The 22,999-nt window shown below is 41.5% G+C and overlaps 1 protein-coding gene across 1 annotated transcript in view; it reads left to right on the top strand.

Moving 5' to 3' along the window:
* AFF3 (AF4/FMR2 family member 3) overlaps window positions 1-22,999 on the top strand; it is a 568,800-nt gene that overhangs the window by 401,784 nt on the left and 144,017 nt on the right. The window contains exon 10 of the mRNA XM_033950007.1: window positions 10,769-10,949. Coding sequence (XP_033805898.1) covers window positions 10,769-10,949 — 181 coding nt within the window. The remainder of the gene's footprint in view (window positions 1-10,768; window positions 10,950-22,999) is intronic.

Genomic DNA, 22,999 nt, shown 5'->3' with positions numbered 1-22,999 from the left:
AGAGCTGATATGGTCTATCCAATGCAATTTTATGAATCAGCACCCCAAATAACCCTAGGAACAGGTCAAAAAATCCAAGGCACCAAGAAAAATGGTTTATTTTTGTTGGCCTTGATTGAACATGTTATAATGCAGAAATGAATACTCTTCTTTTATAATCCCCTCTCACAACATGTTCTAAATACAGTATGAAGGCACTATGTACCGTATTTTCACGCATATAATGTGCGCGTTATACACAATTTTACAAACCGTGCATAACCATGCGCGTTATACGTGTGAGCGCGTTGTACAAATTTTTTTTTTCATTCTGATCCGGCATTCCCCCTGCGAACCGGCATCCTCCCCCCCCCACTCGCGTCACTCCCCCTCCCCTGCGATCCTACTTCTCCCCCCCAGCACCGCAAAGACAACTCTTACCCGATTGGGCACCGGCACCAATGCACAGGATGTGCCAGTGCCCGAAGATCCTCGCTCGTTGGGTTGGGCTGGGCTGGGTGGTGCGAGAGAGATCCTCCTTCTTCCTGTGCCGGGCTGGACTAGGCTTTGAGCATTTGCGCATGCTCAAAGCCTTCTGGTCTCGCTCTCTCTGAGATAATCTCGGAGAGAGCGAGACCAAAAGGCTTTGAGCATGTGCAAATGCTCAAAGCCTTCTGGTGGTGGTGCCGGTGCCCAATCGGGTAAGAGTTGTCTTTGCGGTGCTGGGGGGGGATGTAGGATCACGGGGGAGGGGGGTGACGCGAGCGAGGGGGAGGATGCCGGTTCGGAGTAGGCGGGAGGAGGTTTTAGCATGCGCGGTATATGTGTGTACGTGCTATATTAAAATTTTATTACATAAATTTCTGTTCCCCGCGCGCTATACCAATGTGCACGTTTTACACGTGTGCGCGGTATATGAGTGAAAATACGGTACTGTAACTTATGTATATTTTCATGTTCAGTTACTCCCTTTGATTTGATACTACCAAAAGGGACTTCAGTTCCTACCCGGAACAAGCTGTGTACCCTTTACAGGGTTAATTTTCTGGTGAAGAGAGTCTTGCTATTTATATTTAGCTGATACAAGGTCAGTGCAAATACAGTGAGGAAGTCAGAGTTGCTTTATTTTTCTTGTGAACAGGTCAAATAAAACACTGCTGATGTTCCATTTATCTGATGAGACAAGCAAACCCTTGGCAGTCAGAGGAAAGCTTACACTGGAATTTGGCAGCAGTCGCCTAGCACAGCTGTCAGCCCTACTGACTAATCACTTCAGCCCCAAGTTAAGGCAGTTCCAGCTATTTACTACCCTTTCCTTTCCTTTCCAATATCCAGGTTCTCCTGTTCCTACTTAGAGGCACAGAGAAAATATTAAGACTGACATTAATAGGGCTATTATTTGTAAATGGTATGACAATAGCATAAAAGATTTTTCAGCATTTTTTTAATACCAGTGTGTCACATCAGCATAGATAGTATGACAAAGTGAAAATTTGAGTAACATTTGAACAAAAGGTTGTGTAAGGGGAAAGGTTATATAATGGGGCAAATTCATCAAGGTCAAGGAGTCAGTTTTTGCAAGGGGGAATTGATTTACTTTAGGTTTCTATTATGGGATTAATATTAATGTATGATTGTAAGCACAGCTGAAACAATTCCTGGTTAGTGTTAAAAATCCTGTTCATGAAGAGCTATTTTTCCTATGATATGAAAAAATGGAAACTCACTGGACTAAGGGGCTCATAATCAAAACTTAAACACATCTAAAAATCTGCCCAAGTCGGCACTTGCACAACTTAAGAGACAGGTCGTCTAAGTGCTCATAAACCTACTTTTTGGACGTATCCAGGGACTTTTTAGGCCTCTGAATGCCACTGTGTGCTCAGAGCTAAAAAGGGCGTTTCTGGAGAAGTGGTTAGAGTGAGATATGGGTCTACCTAGACGTAGTCGTCCTGCAGGGATAATCAAAGGTTTTACAAGACTTCCTGGACAGAACTTATACATTGTGACTTAGACCAGTGTTCTTCATCCGCTGGTCCGGAAAAAGTTCCTGCCGGTCCATGAAGGATAAGTGTCCCCTGCAAATGCTGAGGAAAAAAGGCAGCTTTCCATAAATGCTTCGCAGAATACTTAAGCGAAAACATCAGTGCAGTTGCCTGCTAACATTTCCAGGCAGCACCGGGGCTGCTAACGGGGAGTTCGCGTGAACCTGGCGTGGTGGCTGATGGGTAATTTTGGGTCAAAGGTTACTGGAGAGCTAGAGGTGCACACCTCGAAAGGGAGACGCGCGAAGCGGGTGCCATTTGGTGAGTCTGCCGACTGTGCTGTTCAAAGGCAGCTGCTGTGTGCGCACAGAAAGTTACCACCGCTCTGGCTTTTGCTCTTTTCCTGGTCTTCCTCGGGCTGTCTGTGGAAGGAGTGGAAGATGTGACTTCCCGAGCTTTCAGGTAGGCTGAGGAGGAAAAGTGGGTCTTTGTTACTCAATTGCACTTCTCAGGGCTGGAGACTCCTTGGAACGGTGAACAGACCAGTCTGGCAGCAGCACTGATTGGCAGTTATATATTGTATTTAGTACTCGGGGTGGGAAGGATAGGAGGGGAGGGGTTCTCTCTGTTCTTTTATTTCTTAAAAAAACATCCTTGATGATTCTTTTTGAGGTTTGTCAAGCCTTCAGTGAGTCTTAGGACTACTATTTTAGTAATGAAAGACTAATGCAAAAAGGTCCAAAAAAAGTAGAAAATTTGTACTTTTTTTTCTAATCTCCAAATGATTGACATCTGATCAAAACATTTAATTTTCCTGTGACCAATCAGTACTTAGATTTTACTCAAAATCTGCTGAATTTTATGGCGTTTGGTAAATTGCTTTAAAAAAAATTATTTGTAGCCTCTTAATAGGAAAAGTTATACATTCTCGTTTCCTATGTTAGTTCAGTAGTGGCATTCGAGTCTACACCAGTGTTCTTCAACAAGCCGACTGGTGCCGGTCCGCAAAATAATTCTTTGATTTCCGCCGGTCCATGAGTATAAAAAGGTCAAAGAACACTGACTTAGACGATGTAAAAGCAGGTATAGGTGGCCAAAAAGTATCCAAAGTAACCAGACAACCACTGCAGAGACAAAGTAAAAACCCACACACACTCCCCCAGTGTTCACTGATCTCACCCCCTCCCCCCCCCCCCGCAAAGATCGGAATAAAAGCGTACATACCTGTCTCCAGAACATCAGCACCTAGTTCTGGGGGGGTGGGCTAATGAACCATAGGGAGGAGGACCCAGACTCATAAGCCACTCTAACCATTACATTTATGGTGGAACATCTGCACCCCCCCCCTCCCACCCTACTGTTCTGCCATATAGGTGCCACCTGCAGCCTAAGGGCTATTGGGGTTGTAGACAGGTGGATATAGTGGGCTTTGAGGGTGTTCTGGGGGGCTCAGCATAACCTATAAGGGAGTTCTGGTGAGATGTTTATGTGGCACCCTTTATGTGAAGTTCCCCATTGCCCCATTGCTCTGTTGCCATGTCTAGGGTGGCCAGTCTATCACAATGCTGGTCCCTCCCATGTCCAAATGGTCTTGTTCTGGATGTTTAGGACTTGGACGAATTTTTGGTCGACAATGTGGTATAAAGATAGACGGCTTTTTTTTGACGGCTTATTACAGTGACGGATCTTGACGTCGCCCATACTTTGCTGCCACTATACAGTTTTTTTGTGACTTTTTGTTTTTCCCTCTACTTTTTCCATGGACCCCTGACGAAGGTTTGTCCGAAACACGGACCGTGTCGGGTCCCCTGATTGGTAAAGGGTTTTAAAAAATTTTTTGTCACAAATAAATTTTGCCTGCGTCTTGTACAGATCTGCAGTTCTGTCTTGTTTGCTCATAAAGATAGATGTACATAATGGATGGGATGTGAGGTCAGAATCATGATGAGTGGGAGCCCTGGAGGTTGCTTGCTCTGTCACAGTATAAGAGGGTGTTTTGAAAAGTTTGGTATAAATGCAAGTTAAACAATGTAGTCTCCATCAAAGGCTATACACTTAGAGGGGCATAATCAAAACATATGTCTAAGTCTGATTGGGACATATAGCACTAGATGCCCAAAGTCGGCAGTGGGAAAATGCCCATTCTCAAAAAATACATCTAAATTTATTTATTTATTTTGGGGAAAAAAAGGGGGGGGAGAGAACTTAGATATATCCATGAGAAAACTTCACATTCAGCCCTAGTTTATCTGTACCTAGCATATGGATGATGAAGCTATGAAAAGACAGAATACAAAATGCATTTCATCTTATTCTCTGGGTGAACTTTATCAACATGGTAGAGTACAATTTATTTCTTCACAGTTTATATCAAGTGGTTATTCCATATTTAAAGATTTTCATTTATTACTTTCAGCTCACTGAAGATAAGGAAATATTTCATAACAATGTTGTTCTTTCTCATAGTATAATCTTTTAAATGTAGGTCTGGTTTTCCTTATTGTGTGTTGAAGTGATATCTCAGAAAATGAGCTCTTGATAACTAAACAGTAAATAAGTCTAGTAACAAGTCTATAAACAAGTCATTGCCCAGTAACATGAATGTTCATGTTTGTTTATTTGTATTTCATATACCGCTTCATTTGGCATAGGTTGGAGTAAAGTACAGTCCGTAAAAAAAAAGAAAAGGAATGCCAAGCCTGCTGCCTCTCGTCTTCTTCAGCAGAAGAAACAATCAGAAAGCAAAATCTCATGCACATTTATGAGCACAACTAAAATTAAAATAAAATAATATGCAAGCCCACCACTATTGGAAGAATATTCACCGCATCCACTATCTTTTCTGTAAAGCAGGGTTGTCCAACGTTGGTCCTCGAGGGCCGCAATCCAGTTGGGGTTTTAGGATTTCCCCAATGAATTAGCATGAGATCTATTTGCATGCATTACTTCCATTGTGTGCAAACAGATCTCATGCATATTCTTTTGGGAAATCCTGAAAACCCGACCTGGCGAGGGCTGAGGTTGGACATCCCTGCAAGAAATATGTCCTTATATTATTTATTTATTTAATTCATTAATTTTCTAGCCCATTGTCTCCAAAGAGCTCAGAATGGGTTAAAGGTTGCTCGAGTCTATCCCTTTTCACCTTCATCCTATGATCCCTCATTCTAGAGTTTCCTTTCAACTGAGAGGCCTGCCTTCTGTGTATTTATACCACAGAAGTATTTAAATATCTCTGTCATATCTCTCCTCTCCAACCTTTCTTCCAAAGTATGCATATTGATATATTTAAGTTTGTCCCCAAATACTTTATGATGAAGAACATTGACCATATTAGTACCATTCCTCCCTCTGGACTGGCTCCATCCTGTTTATCAACTTTTTGAAGGTGCAGTCTCAAGAAATATACAGGGTACTCTAAATGAGGTCTCATCAGACATTTTTATATAGAAGCACTATAGCCTCCTTTTTCCTGCTGGTCATTCTCCGTAAACATCCAAGCTTCCTTCTGGCTTTTGCTGTCACCTTTTCTGTTGGGCCACCTTAAGATCATCAGATGTAAACATCCCCAGGTCCCACTCTTCCTTTGTGCACAGGAGTATTCCACCCCAAACTCTACTGCTGCTTTAGGTTGTATAGTACAGATGCATGACTTGGCATTTTTTAGCATGAATCTAAACTGTTAGATTCAAGCTTCACTAAATCCCTCTTGAATTTATCCATACCTTTCAGGGTGTCTACTCTTTTGTATATTTTGGTATCATCCACAAAGAAGCAAACTTAATCTGATAGCCCTTCTGCACTGGTTATTTTAATTATCCCAGGACAAGCAGGCAACATATTCTCACATGTGGGTGACATCATCCATGGAGCCCCGGTGTGGTCAGCTTTAAAAGTGAATTGCCACTTTAAGTTTTTATAAACTTTGTGACTGCCCGTACCACGCATGCACAAGTGCCTTCCCGCCCGACATAGGCTCGCAATACCTCAGTTCTTCGTTTTCCATGGAGCAAAGAAGTCGTGTTCCTGAACTCGGTTCAGTTTTTTGTGCCTTGCCTTCCCACTTTGCATTTTTTTAATAACCATCAGGGTGTGAGGGTCAGACTATGGACAAATTTGGAAATTGCCTCTATTAAAATTCCATGTTGGCAAACAGGGTCCTTAAGTATAATTTCTATATATCTTGTTATGTAAAACGCCTTGTATAGAAATTACCTTCTTTTGATAAATATATTCCTGCAGAACATCTTCAGGAATTTTACAATATCTTTCACACTCTTTCCCAAGCTAGAAAGTATTTGGCGAGATCTGTTTATGATGCCTTCAAGTTTTCATCTAGAGCTTTGACCATGTCAGTAGCAATGAGACATCTGGCCTGGTTGAGATCTCGGATATGGACATCAACCTTCAGGACAGATTGTCTAATATTTCCTGTTTGGGAGAAGAGCTGTTCAGTGACTCTATTGAGCTAGCCACAAAAGCTTACTGATCACGAAAAGAATTGGAATGCTTTGTTGAAAACCAAATCTAAGCCTCCCTCAGCTTCTCAGTCATCTAAGCTGCCTTCTTCTTACCAAAGGCGTTTTTCTGCCAAGCCTGCTGCCTTTCATCTGCCTCAGCGGAAGAAACAAAAGCAACAGCGTCTTCAGAAGACTCAACCAGTAGCCCCTCAAAAGCCTGCTGTCTTTTTCACAGGCTCATAGAGAGCATAGCTACTGTTTCTCTCTCCCAGCCTCTACCTCAACCAATCGGAGGTCGGCTCCAATTATACCATCCACATTGGTTGCTGATAACAGACCTCTGGGTTCTAAAAGTCATTCAAGAGGGATACTCTCTTCATTTCATCACTATACTTCCGGATCATCCTCCAAGAGAGTCTTTTTTCAACCCTCAGCAGACATCCCTTCAGGAGATAGAATCTCTACTTCTGAATGCAATAGAAACTGTTCCTTCTGCTCAAAGGAATCTGGGGTTTGGTGTAGTGTTGTTTAAAGAACTTGGTCAAAGTAAAAGTAAAGGTAAATGCATATTTTGATACTGAAGAGGAATATTTTCAATAGGATGTCTAAGTTGGACTTTGGATGTTTCTCGCAAAGTTGGAGGCAGAGGAACAACCATTTTCGAAATCGGCAAAACCGCTAGACATCCAATTTTTTTTTTCCAAAATCACCTTCATAGACATCTTGGTCACTAGGACATCCAACTTTCTTCACTATTTTCGACTACAAAATTGTCCAAAACATCCAAATCCAGACCATTTGGACATGGGAGGGTACAGCATTGTAATGGATTGGCCACATAGATATGCCAACAGAGCAGTGGGGCACCTTAGAGGGCACTGCTATGAACTTCACATAAAGTGTGCCAGATGTACATCTCACCATATATACACCTTCTAATGTATGGTGAGCCCTTCAAAGCTCCCCCAAAACCTACTATACCCACCTGTTTACCACCACAATAGCCCTTATGGCTGCAGGTGGCACCTATATAGCAGTATACTAGGGTTTTGGTGGGCTCACACTTTCCACCATAAATGTAGTAGTTAGAGTGGCTTATGGGCCTGGATCCTCCCCTCTATGGCTCACTAGCCCACTCATCAAGCTACTTAAGATACCTGTGTGATGCTCTACTAGGATTTCCCATACCAGATGTTGCTGTTCTAGAGACAAGTATGTACTGGTTGATTGAGATTTTTTTTTGGGGGGGGAGAAGGTTAGGAGTATGTGTGTGGGGGGGTCATAACTTAATCCCTTCAGCGATCATCTGGTCAGTTTGGGTACCTTTTCGGCACTTAGATGCTTTTAAAATAGGTCTAGCCTCAGACATCTAAGTTCTGTCCATGATGTCTTGGGGAACGTTCAATTATCACCACAATTCATCCAAGTCTAAGCATGCCCAAAGCCTCCAATATATACCCCCTTCAATCTTGGACACACAGAGGACCATTTTCAAAAAGGACGTCTAAGTCTGATTTGAATGTTTCAGCTAAACATCTAAAATCAGAAGCACAGAAACATGTTTTCAAAAGCCAAACCACTTGACTTCCAAAAAATTTTTTTTAAAAAATTAATGCACTTGGGCATCTAGGCCATTAGGATGTCCAGCCCTTAAGATGACTTGGAGAAAATTTTCCTATGATAACCATGTGATGTGTCAATTTTTTTGGTTGTTGTTTTGCATTTGCTGAGTAGCAAATTTACCACATTTCCATTCATTTCAATGCAGCGTGTGTGGTCAGGGTTTCTGCACAAGTTAACACTTGAGCTGAAAAACATTCTGCATTGCTGTCTTGTAGTAAAACTGTATTAAACCTGCAGAAAGTTTTCTACATTGGCCTCTCTCTGTCTTTAATCTTTTAGCCCTTGATGGCATAATTAATGTGTGTTAGGGAAATAAACCATTGTTTTATGCCTAGCACTAAGATTCCAAATCCAGATTATCCTTTCTGTAAGGATTCTGCCATTTATACCTTTAACATACCTTCTGAAAATTATTTTTTTATGATAATATTAGTGTATTACAGGTATTTTAGGGACTGGATTACAATTGCTCAAGAGTAAGGATATATACAAGGTTATTGGTCTCAAGGAATACAGCCTTTTCTTTAGCCATTCCCTTCTTATGGAGCTCACTTCTTATAGCATTAAGAATGGAAAGCCATTACCTGACTTTTTGAAAACAAGGGGTGAATATTCAGAGCAAGTTAACCAGGAAAGAAAGGCCTACTTAGTTAAATCACGCTATCATTGCCTGAGATTTTGAGGTTAAGCCTGGGCACATACAATAAGACACACATGAAAGCTGCAACAAAAACTATTAGTTCAGAAACTTGAGCCCTGTTACTTCACAGGCTCAGGGAAAGAAAAATAGTCTCTTAGTTCAAAGGCAAAAGTCTTGAAATGGGTCTGTGGCTTAGAAGACCCAAGATACTGTTTGTGGCCAGTGGCTGTCATGCCCCAAACACAGGATGAAACTGTGCCCTAGCCAGACCCCAGAACAAAATACACATATATTCAGCAGTCTTTCTCACAGCCTCTCTGCTTCCCCAGGCTTCTCTTCAACCCACATCTAGGGATTATCTAGCTTCACACACAGGCTTGCCTTCAGCCTTTCAAACAGGTGTTTCACCTTGTCAGTCTTTTTCACAATCAGTTAAGGGCCACTCTGAATCCCTAGGCTTCTCTTCAGCCCACAGCTAGGGAAGATTTTTCCTTCTGACTTCCCTGAATGACTCTACTTTAGGGCATATGAACTCCTCACTGCCTGAATTCCACCCCCATGACACAGCAGGGTTGTCCTACCTACCCAAAGGTGGCATACTCAAAACCTCTGTAAACTAGTGTCCCCTGCTGTCCAGTGATATAATTTCAATGCCAGTGAGCTAGCACTGTCTGTTGAATGGTAGTGTAATTGCAGTATTAGTGAGGGAGTGCCTCTCACTCCCTCATTCACACCAAGCAGTTTGGGGTTTGATATTCACAGCAAACTAGTTAGTGCCTGAAGACAGGATGGAGTAGAGACAGAGCTGGGAGTTATGCAGGCAGTGGCAATATTCAATGCCTGCACTCAAATAGTTAAGCAGCATTTTGGACTGCACAAATACAATACATATAGCTATATTGGTACTGCACTGAATATATTGGGCGTAGCCTGATAGCTTCCAGGTGCTGCCAAGGATCTCTATATTTTTTTTAAAAAAACCACTGATCACTACTGATTAAATATTGACCCCTAAAAGATTTCCTGTATGTGTATCTATTAAAATAGTACAATAAAAGAGTACAAATAAATATATTCTTTGGAAAATATTTGTTACTCTGTACAGTATCTTGATAGCAGAATTTTTAGAATATCCCTAGTTGGCTTAGTTCTTTTGTATTATTAGTTTTGTGTATTTTATATTTTGTAATGTGTTTGTTTTTGCTGGGGTTGTCTATGAGTGTTTTATACTGATCTTTCTAGGACAATGTACAAAATATAATGATATGAATGACAATAAAATGGTATGTGTGTTGTAGTTACTCTGAGAGTTGAGAGTAAGGTATGTTTTTACCCCTTGCTCTCCTCTCCTACATTTTCTTGTATTTTATTCACCCCTCTGAGTTCAACTCCTCTTTGTATCTCTTTGTATTTCCTGCTCCCAGTAGTCTTTTGACCACCTCTCTATATCTACCCCTTGTATTCTTCCCTCTATTTCATACATTTTTTTTTTTTAACCAAGAATCAACCTCTACTGCCTTCTCTTTCTATGCTCTCCCACCACTTACCCCCCAATTGATGCCAGCAGCAGCCAAAGAAGACAAACATTAGGAGCTTAAAGACAGGAATCAGGGTGGGTGGCATACAGCAGCAGTGGCAACAGCAAAGGAAGGGATGAATGTGCACGATTGCTGGCTTCTTCATGTCTTCAGCTGGCAGAACATGGTGAACGATGCCAAGTCTGCTGATATGGCCACCATTGCATTTATGATTTTGGTTTCTCCACTTGCCCGCTAAACTCTACCTATGACATTACTGTCATAGATGGAAAGACAAAACAAAAATATGTTAAATATGTAAAGGTTAATATTTTATGTGCTCAGCACCATTAATATTTATTTTTTGTTTTGTTTTAAAACTGGTGATCATTTTCAACAATTCAGCTATTACTTTTTACAGCCTTTGAAGCTTCAACCTGCCTAACCCATTCCTTTTCCTTGGCTTCTTTTTGATTCATTTCATGCTCTAATGACCTCAGAAAGAAGTTTTATGTCTGGTTTGTTTTTCTTTCCTTCCTTTGCTTGCCTTTGGGACACTGGCAGCGCTAACAGTTCTGTAGTTCAGTCCACTAACAGAGCATCAGGAGTTTCCAGAAAGGGCTCAAGCAGCACCAGCACCAGCAACTCCTCCTCCAGTGAATCAGAGAGCAGCTCAGAATCAGACTCAGAGAGTGAGAGCAGCTCCAGTGATGATGGGAAGCCTTCCCACTGCTACAGCCCAGAGGTAAGGACTTGGGCCCTTCACTCTTTGACCAGCCTAACTCTGATAACAGCACACAATGCACTTTTTCAAAATTTAACAATATATTATATTAATTATACTGTGTGTTATATAACTTCTAGCAAGGAACAGAGTAACACTAATAACAAGATAGTAGCAAAACCAAATACTCCCTCTCACAGCAAATCATTATACCATACACAAGATCAAATTCACTTTTCAGAATGAATAATAGGGCAGAGGTTAAGTAGAGCCCCACATTTTGATTTTCAACAACAGAAACGACCCTCTACTCCCCACCCCCAAAAAACCATGTCAAACTAGTGCCTTCCCAACCTACCTTCCCTTCCCCATAGCACTGTAGAGCCACTGATAAGGGGGATGGGAAGGCAAGATACCCCCGGGCCCGGCCTCCAAAGGGGGTGGGGTCTGGCAACAGTCATAGAAAAGCCATCCTGGGATTCACGGTCCTGTATCTCCCTCCCCTCCTTCCCTTAACAAATCTCTCTCTGAAGGAGTTACCAGCATTGACTCTCACACCCTGCCGCAGCTGACCTGGAAACCGTCCCTCTGCCTTGTCCTGCCCCCCTCTCACATAACTTCCTGTGGACCCCTCTCAGCCCCTCACAAAAATCCATGTGGCCTGGCAGACCCACCCACCCTGTCAGTGCCTGAATCAATCAGCACTAAAGAATTGACAGGAAAGTTAACATAGAGTAATGAGCAGCAAATTTGCATGCTCATTACTGAGTATGCTGCACTGATTTTTTTGCAGTGGAGTCGTGGTAGAGTTCCCTCTACTGCAGATCTTTTGAGCCTCCCCTACCCTACCCCAACTAGGTATTAAGCTGCTGCAGAGTTCTGATAATTAGAGAAATGATCAAAGTTATTAAAAAAAAAATTGACATTCTGTACTCCTTATCAAAAGGATATGTATATACTGGTAAAGTTTAATCTCATAAAGCACCACTTGTGGTTTAACTACTTTAAAAGCCAGTTAGGTTGATAAACTCTTTGCTAAAATGTAGTGCCCTAAAACCTTAAGAGGAGAAGCTAAAACGTTATACAAAGATTTTTGCTATAATGTAGGGATTAGTATCCTAGAGCAATGGTTCTCAACCTATTTCTCTGGGCATACCCTGCCAGTCAGGTTTTCAGGATATCCACAATGAATATGTGTATCTATTAGAGTTGCACGGGGACAGAAATTCCACCCATCCCCACGAGGAATCCCCTCCATCCCCACCTGTCCCAGTGAAGAATCTCCTCCGTCCCCGCCCTGCAGCACGTAGCCAAATGAAAGTCTTCTCCCTTGGACAGCGCTGATGTCGGATGGAAGGCTTTGCATCAGTCACGTGCAGCATGTAGGGCTCGTTGCCCTACATGCTGGCACGTAACTGATGCAAAACCCTCCCTCCAACGTCAGCGCTGACATCGGGGAAGACTTCCGGTTGGCTACGTGCTGCAGGGCAGGCAGGAACTAGAAGACATCAGGGCTGATAAGAAAAGAAGACGAGCCTCGTGGCTCGAGTTGCATTGAACCCCGCGGGATCCCCAATACCACAAGGGGGTGTCCCCACAGGATCCCCGCGACCCGAGGGGGTGTCCCCACGGGATCCCTGCGACCCGAAGGGGTGTCCCCACGGGATCCCCGCGACTCCTTTTTGAGAATCACACCACTTTATAGAATACGCTTAGAAAGTTGTGTAACTTCTAATTAGTGCCAATTAGTTCCAATTATTACTTGTTAATTGCCAATTATTGGTGCAGATTAGCTTGATAAGCAATTAAGTTGCACATGCAAAGCTGCCATGTGCACCAATTTGCTTGCACAAGTTCGGTCATGCTATACAGAATCTGGCCCTGAATGTACCCTAGACTTAAATGGCCAAGTTTTCCATATAAATCAGTACAACTACTTATATGGTTCTACATAAAAATATCACTGCTATTGGGTTAATTTTTAGCATCTCAGATTTCTCCTTTATATCTAGATAACTTTCATCAGCGGTAAAGATAAGGAAATACTGAAGTTCTCTATGTAAATCATTTTAGATATGTATATATGTACAGAGGCTTTTCCTTCTCAGTGATTACAAGTGAGAGTAGAGGATTTTGTAATATATATATATGCAAAACTCTCTCTAATTATCAATGAACTGTGAAAGTAAGCCTTTAACCATTGTTTCTGCTAATTGTGCTACTAAGGAATGTGATTCTGTTTAAAACATTACTTCCACTCAGAAGCCTGTCAGATTTGAAATGCTATTAGTGCTGCTGCAACACAACTTAGTAAGAAAAACTAATTTTTAACATTGTGTTTTCAAGCTTCATCGGTGAATCATACGCTTTTGCACAGGTTTTTTAGCTAACTTGGAGAGTAGGGATAAACACATGCACATTATATGGAGAAACTAATTCTATATATACCACTGTATCAGTACTGTTTATAATACTGTACTCCTAATTAGAGAATTACAATATTGTTTAATTTTAAAAAAACATTAATTTTTATCGTAACATAATAGAGGTCATTTTAGAAGCATCAAGACATGGAAATGGATTGGATTTATTGCTTTTATATACAGTTTTGTTTTAAAGTGTTAAAGTGGTTTACAAAAAAATTAGGGGGAGGGGGGAGGGAGCTAGTTACAGATACAATGGAATATAGCAGGCATGTCCAACAGGTAGATTGCAATCTACCTGTAGATCACGGAGGGGTCAGAGGTAGATCGCCAGACCCACTTGGCTCCATCGCTAGGAGAGAGCTCGTATTGGCAGGTCATCTGCCAAGGGCTTGCTGCCACCGTTGCTGATCCTTTGCCTGTCTTTTTTACCTGCCTGCGGGAATCTTGCCTGCGGGTGTATTGGGGGCGCTTGTTGTTTTTGTGCCAGTAGTTTGTAGGTACCCCAGGGGGCCGCCGCCCACACCCCAATATGATACGCCACAGGACCGGCGTCATACCTGGTCTCCTGCCTCTCAGAATCACCCATTCCTGCCCCTACCCCAACACACCCAAGTGTGTTATATACCGGGCAATTTCTATTTGCACGGGCTTTTCCTGAATACACATGGAGGGGCATAATCGAAAGGAACGTCTAAGTCCGTTTTCGTCTAAGTCACAAGTCATCCAAAGTAAAAAACAGCCTAGGACATATTTTCGAAAAATACGTCCAAAAATTTTTTTGTTTTGAAAATCGTCTAACTATATGTCCTTCCGATCTGATCATCCAGGTCCCTAAATCGTCCATCTTTATACCACATTTTCGTCCAACTTTTCATCCAAGTCAAAAACGCCTAGAACAAGCCCTGTTGGACGTGGGAGGGGTCTGCAAAGTGATGGACTGAACACCCAGACATGGCATCCAGATAGGGCACTGCTGTAAGCTTCACAAAAAGGGTGCCATGTCTTCTCCTTATTACAGCTCCCTTATAGGTCATGGTGAGCTCCCCAAACCACCTCCAGAATCCCCTAGACCCACTTATCTACCACCCTAATAGCTCTTATGGCTGCAGGAGCCACTTATATGCCAGTACAAAAGGGTTTGGGGGGTATAGGGGAGTGCACATGTTTCAGTATCAGTGCAGTGATTATAGGGTCTTATGGGCATGGGTCCTCCTCTCCATGGGTCCCTAACCCACCCCCAAGACGGCTTAAGCCGCCTCTGTGCTGGACGATTAGGCTTTCCTATTCCAGGCGGCCAGGTGATGATAGTCTGGAGCCTGAATTTTAAAGGTGTGATTATGATTTTTTATGAGGTTGGGGGGGGGTCGGTGATCACTGGGGTAGTGTGTGGGGGTCTGTTTTATGTATTTGCAGTGCTTATCTGGAGACTTTAGGTGGGTTTCTGTGACTTAGACCATGTTTTAAATGGTCTAAGTCACAACGTCCAAGTTCCGTCAATCCTGGGCTGTATAACTTTCGGTTATACATGCTGTATGACTAAGTCTAAGTCGGCCCACATCCCGCCCAACTCCTGCCCTCGACACTCCTCCTGAAATGTCCCATTTAACTTTGGTCGTTCAGCGGCACTATGAAGGCCTAGGTCGTTTAGAAATACGTCCAAAACCCGTTTTTATTATTGGCACTTGGACGTATTTTGACAATGTTCGTCCAAGTGCCGACTTAGGACAGTTTTTGGACGTTTTTCTCTTTCAATTATGAGCCCCTTACCGTATTAGTTGTGTCGTGTGCCGGTCGTTGTCGCTTTATAGTTCGCTTTCAGTAAGCATTTTCGGGCAGACTCAACAAAGTGTCAAGAATTTGGTGATTTTGGCTGGCTTTTCAAATTTTGTTCTAATTTGCCTATGCCTTACCATCGAATTGATTCAAACCACTGTGACTTTTTCTTGCCTCTGCAATTTTATTTTGCCTAGCCTTTGCATTGATTCTACACTGCAATTTTATTTCGCCTTGCCTTTGCATTGATTCTACACTGTGTGCAGAATTTATTAGATCATGTGTGGTGGTATTTGAACTTGTTTGGCGGTATTTGATTTTATCTGGTTTGCTGGACAGGTGTTTGAGTTTTTTTTATGATTGCTTGGTGGTATTTGATTATTGGTGCCAGTATGATGAATTCTTATTTTTACTTTTAGAACTGCATGTGTGGTTTTAGCATCTCCAGTCCTTGTATTGCACTTCATCCAGAGGTCTTCAGTTCCTGTTGATCTTTAATACTTTGGGACAGTGACAGTTTTGGACCAGATTCAGCCAATGTGTATACCAACTTAGCAAATTTGGCCTTCTTACATCCAGCCACCCCTGTATAATGAAGATGAGTGTTCTAAAGAAGAGTAAAATCTACCGCTTTCATGATGAATGGAAAATGGACTACTTCTTCATCATGGTGAAAGACAAGTGTTGTTGTCTAATTTGTAATGCCCCATATCCTTGCACAAAAAGGGTAATCTGAAACATCATTATAAGGCTCTTCAAAGCAATAAGTTTGATGCTGATTTTCCACCCAAAAGTGAAATTCATAAACTGAAGCTCAAAGAACTTAAATCGAAATTGGCTACTCAGCAACAGTTGATGGCAAAGCCAAGGTCACATTCGGTCAATGCAACCATAGCATCCATCAAGGTCAGCAACCTGATCGCAAAGAAAGGCAAACCTTTCACTGAAGGGGAATTTGTAAAAGATTGTTTTCTTGAAGCAGCTGACAATCTTTTTGAAGGATTTAAAAATATGAAAGAGATCATAGCTGCTATTCAAGATGTACATTTGTCAAGAAACACTGTCGTGTGGCGAATAGAAAAGATGTGTGGAGACACAACTGAACAATTATTGGAAGATGTTTCAAATTGTGTTGCTTTCTCACTCCAACTGGATGAATCTACAGACATAAGAGACATAGCCCAGTTACTAGTCTTTATCTGGATAGTTTTTGAAGACTTCAGTGTTAAAGAAGAACTACTTGGAATGATTTCTTTAAAAAGGAGAACTACAAGTCAGGAAATATTCAGTTCTTTCCATTCTTTTGTGACAAAGTGTAATCTTCCATTGCATAGACTTGTTGCCATCACTACTGATGGAGCAAGAGTAATGCCAGGTGAGATTAAGGGTTTCATAGCCCACTGTAGACGGCATAACAACTTCTCAGATTTCCTTTCTTACCACTGCATCATTCACCAGCAAATTTTGCCAAGCAAGAGACTCAATACAAAGACTTTCATGGACATCACTTTCAAAATTGTAAATTCAGTTAAGGGGTAGCGGAAATCATTTTGCACACAGATGTAAGGTGGTTAAGGAGGCACAAATTTCTGCAAATATTTTGTGATTTGCTGAATGAAATAAGAATTGTTTTTGAAGGAGAGAGAAGATGACAAAGCAGAGTTGGAAGATGAGGAGTGGTTAGGCAATCTGGCATTTCTCACTGACTTTACAGGCGAACTAAGTGATATGAACTTGAACTACAAGGTAAAAACAAATGCATTGATGAGATGATAAATACAGTTTCATCCTACAAGAGCAAATTTGAGCTAATGATGACTGACCTTGCAAACAACACTTTTGATCATTTTCCTAATACGCAGGACCATCTGGGATAATATCCAAATTTTGTTTTTCAGAACGAGAAGTTGTGACAGAAATCTGTTCTGTTATCCAGGAATTCGAAAATAGATTCTGTGACTTCCAAAAAATTGGAATAGTTGTGGAGTACTTGTCATACCCATTCAAAGTAGATGTGGACATTAAAGAAACTGCAAAATTACTCATTGAACAAGCCTTCTCTTGAAAATGAAATATTAACCTTTAAAAATGACATTTTTCTCAAGACCCGTGCTGAGCTAGAACCATTTTGGAAGCTAGTGCCTAGAGACAAATTTCCCAACTTGAGAAGATGCAGTGAAGCTGTACACTCCTGTTTCGGTTCAACTTATTTGTGTGAATCTGCGTTTTCCCATCTGAAAATGACAAAGCGTACACAATGTTCCAACATGACAGATGAACATCTCCAGGATTCCCTGAGACTGGCCCTCATGCAATATTCACCCAGCTTCAAAAAGCTGGTGGATGAAATGCAGGCTCAGACGTCACACTAATGAGCAAGAGCAAAATATTAAAGATTGTGCAAGATCAATCTGGATCAATACTCGACCTAAATTTAACACAAATTACTCAATAAAAGTTAAAGAAAGTTATTAAGACAGTTAAAGAAAGTTATTACTCAACAAAACTTTAAGAAAAAATGTACTTTTCATTTCCCCTCGCAGTTCTTACTGGATCTTTGTCTCTCTGTTTTGTTTTTACTTAATGCGCTTAACACAGACGGATCAAGAATTGGTTGGCAGGTAGGAAGCAGAGGGTAGGAGTGAAGGGCCTCTACTCAGACTGGAGGTAGGTCACGAGTGGTGTTCCTCAGGGGTCGGTGCTCGGACCGCTGCTGTTCAATTTATTTATAAATGATCTAGAAACAGGGACGAAGTAATAAAATTTGCAGACGACACCAAACTATTTAGTGGGGCTAGGACTAAAGAGGACTGCGAAGATTTACAAAGGGACCTGAACAAACTAGGGGAGTGGGCAACGAGATGGCAGATGAAGTTCAATGTAGAGAAATGTAAAGTCTTGCATATAGGAAACAGAAACCCGAAGTACAGCTATACGATGGGAGGGCTGTTATTGGGTGAGAGTACCCAAGAAAGGAACTTGGGGGTAATAGTGGGCAAGACAATGAAGCCATCGGCACAGTGCGCAGCGGCCGCTAAGAAGGCGAATAGAATGCTAGGTATAATCAAGAAAGGTATTATAACCAAAATAAAAGAAGTTATCCTGCCGTTGTATCGGGCGATGGTGCACCCGTATCTGGAGTACTGCGTCCAATATTGGTCGCCTTACCTTAAGAAGGATATGGCGATACTCGAGAGGGTTCAAAAGAGAGCGACACGTTTGATAAAAGGTATGGAAAACCTTTCATACGCTGAAAGATTGGAGAAACTGGGGCTTTTTTCCCTGGAAAAACGGAGACATAGAAGGGACATGATAGAGACTTACAAGATCATGAAGGGCATAGAGAAAGTGGAGAGGGACAGATTCATCAAACTTTCAAGAACTACAAGAACGAGAGGGCATTCAGAAAATTTAAGAGGGGACAGATTCAGAATCAATGTTAGGAAGTTCTTCTTCACCCAAAGGGTGGTGGACACCTGGAATGCACTTCCAGAGGGTGTGATAGGACAGAGTACCGTATTGGGGTTCAAGAAAGGATTAGATAATTTCCTGAAGGAAAAGAGTATAGAAGGGTATAGATAGAGGATTACTATACAGATCCTGGACCTGATGGGCCGCCGCGTGAGCGGACTGCTAGGCACGATGGACCTCTGGTCTGACCCAGCAGAGGCACTGCTTATGTTCTTATGTTAACAGCAGATCACATCCAAGTAAATGACAGAAGGTTCATTAAAAATAGGGGGAGGGGAATCCTCCAACTTTATTGGATTAAAATTTAATTTGGCACTTTGGGCCAGAAAAAGTAGATCACGACCTGTTTGAAATCGGACATGCCTGCAATATAGCATGCAATTTCCACAAATCCAAAAAGAGAAAACATTAATTAAACATGGCTGAAATAGCCAAATTAAGATATGAAAGAGTAGTATGAAGTTCATCTGGTTAAGAATTCCATGGTGATGGTCCAACTTTAAAAAGTATGCTTTTCCTCATTGATAAGAGCTTGATTAAGTATAAGGCCTGGCAACTGAAGTTAGGCCAGGATTCTCAAAAACCCATGTTAAAAAGCGACGGTCTGCTAACGCAACCGTTTTGATACCAAATCTAAAAAATCAAGATATTCTTAAAAGTTCATGCATGCAAATGAGGTCGGTGGACAGCAGCAAAGATTCACTAAATTTGCATGTGCCCATTGCTGGTGATAGCGATGGGCACATGCATAGAAAAAATGCTGTCAACGCTGTAAAAAAACAAAAACACAACAGTGAGAGAGATGACCACATTCTCCCACTGCCCTAAAATCTTGGCCGCGACCCCCACCTGCAGCAGGAGAGATGCTCATTCTCTCCTGCTACACTAAAAATCCTGACCAGCACCCCAGTTGCTTATTTATGTTGCCAAAAGCCAATGCTGCTTTTTATAAATGGCTCAACATTTTTTAAGAATCCACTGTAGGGCTCATTTCAATGGTGAAGAGCCCATTTGCATATCAGTGTCAGAGACTGCTAGAAATCTCGCTAAAGACGGAGATAATCTCTTTTGATAATCCACCACTAAACTGCGTACAGGCTAAACCGCCGGAAAACAGTTTAGCAATGGCATTAAACTTTTGAGAATCTTGCCCTAAGTTCTTTTGAGATGAGAGTAGTACCTGCTAAGGAGTATATCATATTAACTTGTCTGAAAAGTAGACAGGAAGTCCAAATTGGAAAGATTTGTACATCAAACACATTAACATAAAAATAATTTGATCGGTCACAAGTAGCCAGTGTAATAGATACAGACGAGGCATGATATAATTGTACTTTTTATTTCCAATTATTATTTGGGCTGCAGTATTTTGCATTAATTGTGCTCATTGTAGGCTGTTTTTATTCAGGTCATTGAAAAGAGAATTGCAATAATCCAGCATACTGATGATCAAAGTATGCTAAATTTCCCCAAATTACATATGGTTAGAACCCATTTCAATTTGCACATCATCCAAAGATGGAAGAAACAAGATTTTTTTTTTTTAAATCATCTTTATTTATTTTCAATCAAACAGTGACAAAGCAAAACAATGGTCAGCCATATGACAAAATTGTTAAGAACACCAGTCAATACAAGACCAATAACATACAAGCAATAGAACTGAAAACAGTATCAAGTCACCAAACTGAAAACATCCCCTTCCCTCATTCCCAAGTGCCCCCCCATTCCCCCCAATCCCATCACCCCTCCCCCCGCACCAGTTTTGCCAGATGGGTAAAAAACTATAAATTGTAGTAAACTCTAAAGAAAATGAAAAATCAGGCATTCAATAAGCGACTGCAAGCCACCAGTGTAAGCATAGTCCAAAAAGGTTCACATATGGTGGTGAATCGCTGTCCCAGTTTGGAATCCATTTTCTTTATCGCTCTACATACCAATGAAGTTTGAATAATCATCAGGGAGCGCCATTGTGGTAAAGTAGGTGGGGTTAGTGCCAAGTCAACTAACATTGAAGTATACATTTTTTCCCAGAAGAACCACATGATTAGGAAATCTTGTAAGCCCCTGGATCTAAGATGAGCCACTTGATAACAACATCAAAGGTGAGGGGCGCCAAACACAGTTCCAAGAGCGCAACACAAAAGAAATTACAGATGTCCAAAAGGAAAGAGCATGTGGGCAAGTCCAAAACATATGTCCAAGAGAGGCAGTAGTACCTGTACATTTAGAACAATTACCAGAGGGACACAAAGTCACCAGGAAAGCTCTATGAGGCGATATATACATACGAAATGAAAATTTGTAATGTTGTTCATATTGGAGAGGTTTCATGAACTGAATCCCCCCATAGGAGGGGCCTTAAACAACCTGGGCCAATCAGAACCTCAGGCCCCTCCCCGGATGCATTGGGAAGGATCCTAAGGCTCTAATTGCCCCGGACACTCCATAGGAGGGACTTTAGGAATCTGGGCCAATCAGAGCCTTAGGACCCCAATGCATCTGGGGAGGGGCCTGAGGCTCTGGTTGAAGAAGAAAAAACAAAATACCCAACAAACTTTTAGATTGAATCAGGTTGGGCAGACTTGATGGACCATTCGGGTCTTTATCTGCCGTCATCTACTATGTTACTATGTATTTTAACTTTGTATCTAAATTGGCAGTTTTGCCCCTGATGCAGCCTTTTTAAAGGTGAAACATATCCATTGTGGGATCTCTGAATAATAGATGTTTACTCTACATCCTGTTGGTCTGTTCTGCTTTGATTGTGGATTGAGCATACAGAGATTGCTTCCATTTGCTACTCTACTACGAAAGCCTTATTAGCCATCACTTAATTTCATGCCTTATTTTAGATTTAGAGTAATAGGCTCTTTGAGACAGTCTGGAACCTCACTAGTAGTCCAAGATAAAATAAGTCAGAAATGGAGCAATAGAGTTTTTGCACAGAGACAGATAACGAAAAGGAATTAAATCCAATAATAGAGCAGAAGAACTGAGAGACTGGAGAAGCTTAATTACATATATTGCTGTCATTTTTAGAAACTTATCCCAAGAAACACATGGCTGCTCTAATTTAGGAAGTGATTCAGCCTTTTCTAATTCTAATGGAAACTGGTTAATTGTCAAACTGAGCTGTACTGGGAAAATCCTTCAAAAGAAATACATGAGATATTTTGCTCTCAAAGAAGTCTGCAAAACCAGAAGTAATCAGATTCATCATAAGGTATCTAAATTGTTGAAGATATCAAGTTATAAACAAACTTAAAAAGATCATGAGGGTTATTACCAGTCTCAGACAATTTCTTATTTATATATTTAGATTTATTTTTACTTTTTAATATAGAACCTCCTGGTGGTAATATTTACTTTGAGCTCTATCTTTCTTTTGCAACTCATCAGATGGATGTTGTGACAGGGAAGCCCCTGTCACTGGTTCAAAATCTGCTTTAAACCCTGCCACTAAAGAAAATGTGCCTATTCCTAAGCCAAGGAAGCTGCCCATTAACTCTGTTCCCAGTGCTAAGATCAGACAGGCAGGGCATAACAGAGAAGGGATGGCAGAGAAGAACAGAATACCTGTTCCAAGCCACTATAATCCCTTTTATAAACCATCTGTTAATTCTCCAGTTAAACCTCTAGTCAGGCAATCTGACACAGCAAGGGTTAAGGAAAGGGGTGGAGCTGACAGGCAGAATGTGATTAGAGCACCAGTGAAAGTTCCACAGCAGGATAATCAAGGCCAGCTGAGAACACACCCAGACAATCAGGAACCTGGAGGGAAGGACATTCCTCACAGAACAGGGAACTGAAAGCTAGGAGCTCTGTCTTACTGCCTTCTGCTAAGAAACCTCCAGTCCCACAGCACTGCCACGCCGACAAAACTTTGCTTTCCAAACAGAGGCTAATTGGAAGGGAAAAGCTCCATGAGCAGGGCTGGCCAAACACTGCTCCAGAGAATAACTGGTAACCAGCTTCAGAGAGTGAGGAGACTTATAGAAGTAGAGGGGGATGTCTCTGAGGGGAATGAAATGGACTGCAGCCCAGAAGTCCCAGATTATATGTCTGAATGCAGCATGAGTCAGTAAGGTAATGTGTGGGGGGAAGGGAATGAAAGTTTATTCTATAACAATGGTCTAAAGTATTTAAAGAAACATTTTTGTCCTTCTGTGGGACTATTTAATGAATGAGAGTTTGATGTGTGAATGTGAGGATTGGTTAGCAACAGAAATTAAACCAGAATCCCTGTATGCATGCAAAGCATAGTGAAGGGGGGGGATGGGTAATGGGTAATGCTAACTAACCTTAGAAGGAAAAATAAAGCCCGGAGTGGATTCAGTGATCTGACATTTCACATCCCTGATAGTGGGAACCTTTGGGAGGGGAATCTTAGACCATTAA

Source organism: Geotrypetes seraphini, chromosome 6 (genome assembly GCF_902459505.1).
Source record: "Geotrypetes seraphini chromosome 6, aGeoSer1.1, whole genome shotgun sequence".
Classification (NCBI taxonomy): domain Eukaryota; kingdom Metazoa; phylum Chordata; class Amphibia; order Gymnophiona; family Dermophiidae; genus Geotrypetes; species Geotrypetes seraphini.
Note: the sequence above shows the minus strand (reverse complement) of the source record. Positions and strands in the feature narration are given on the sequence as shown.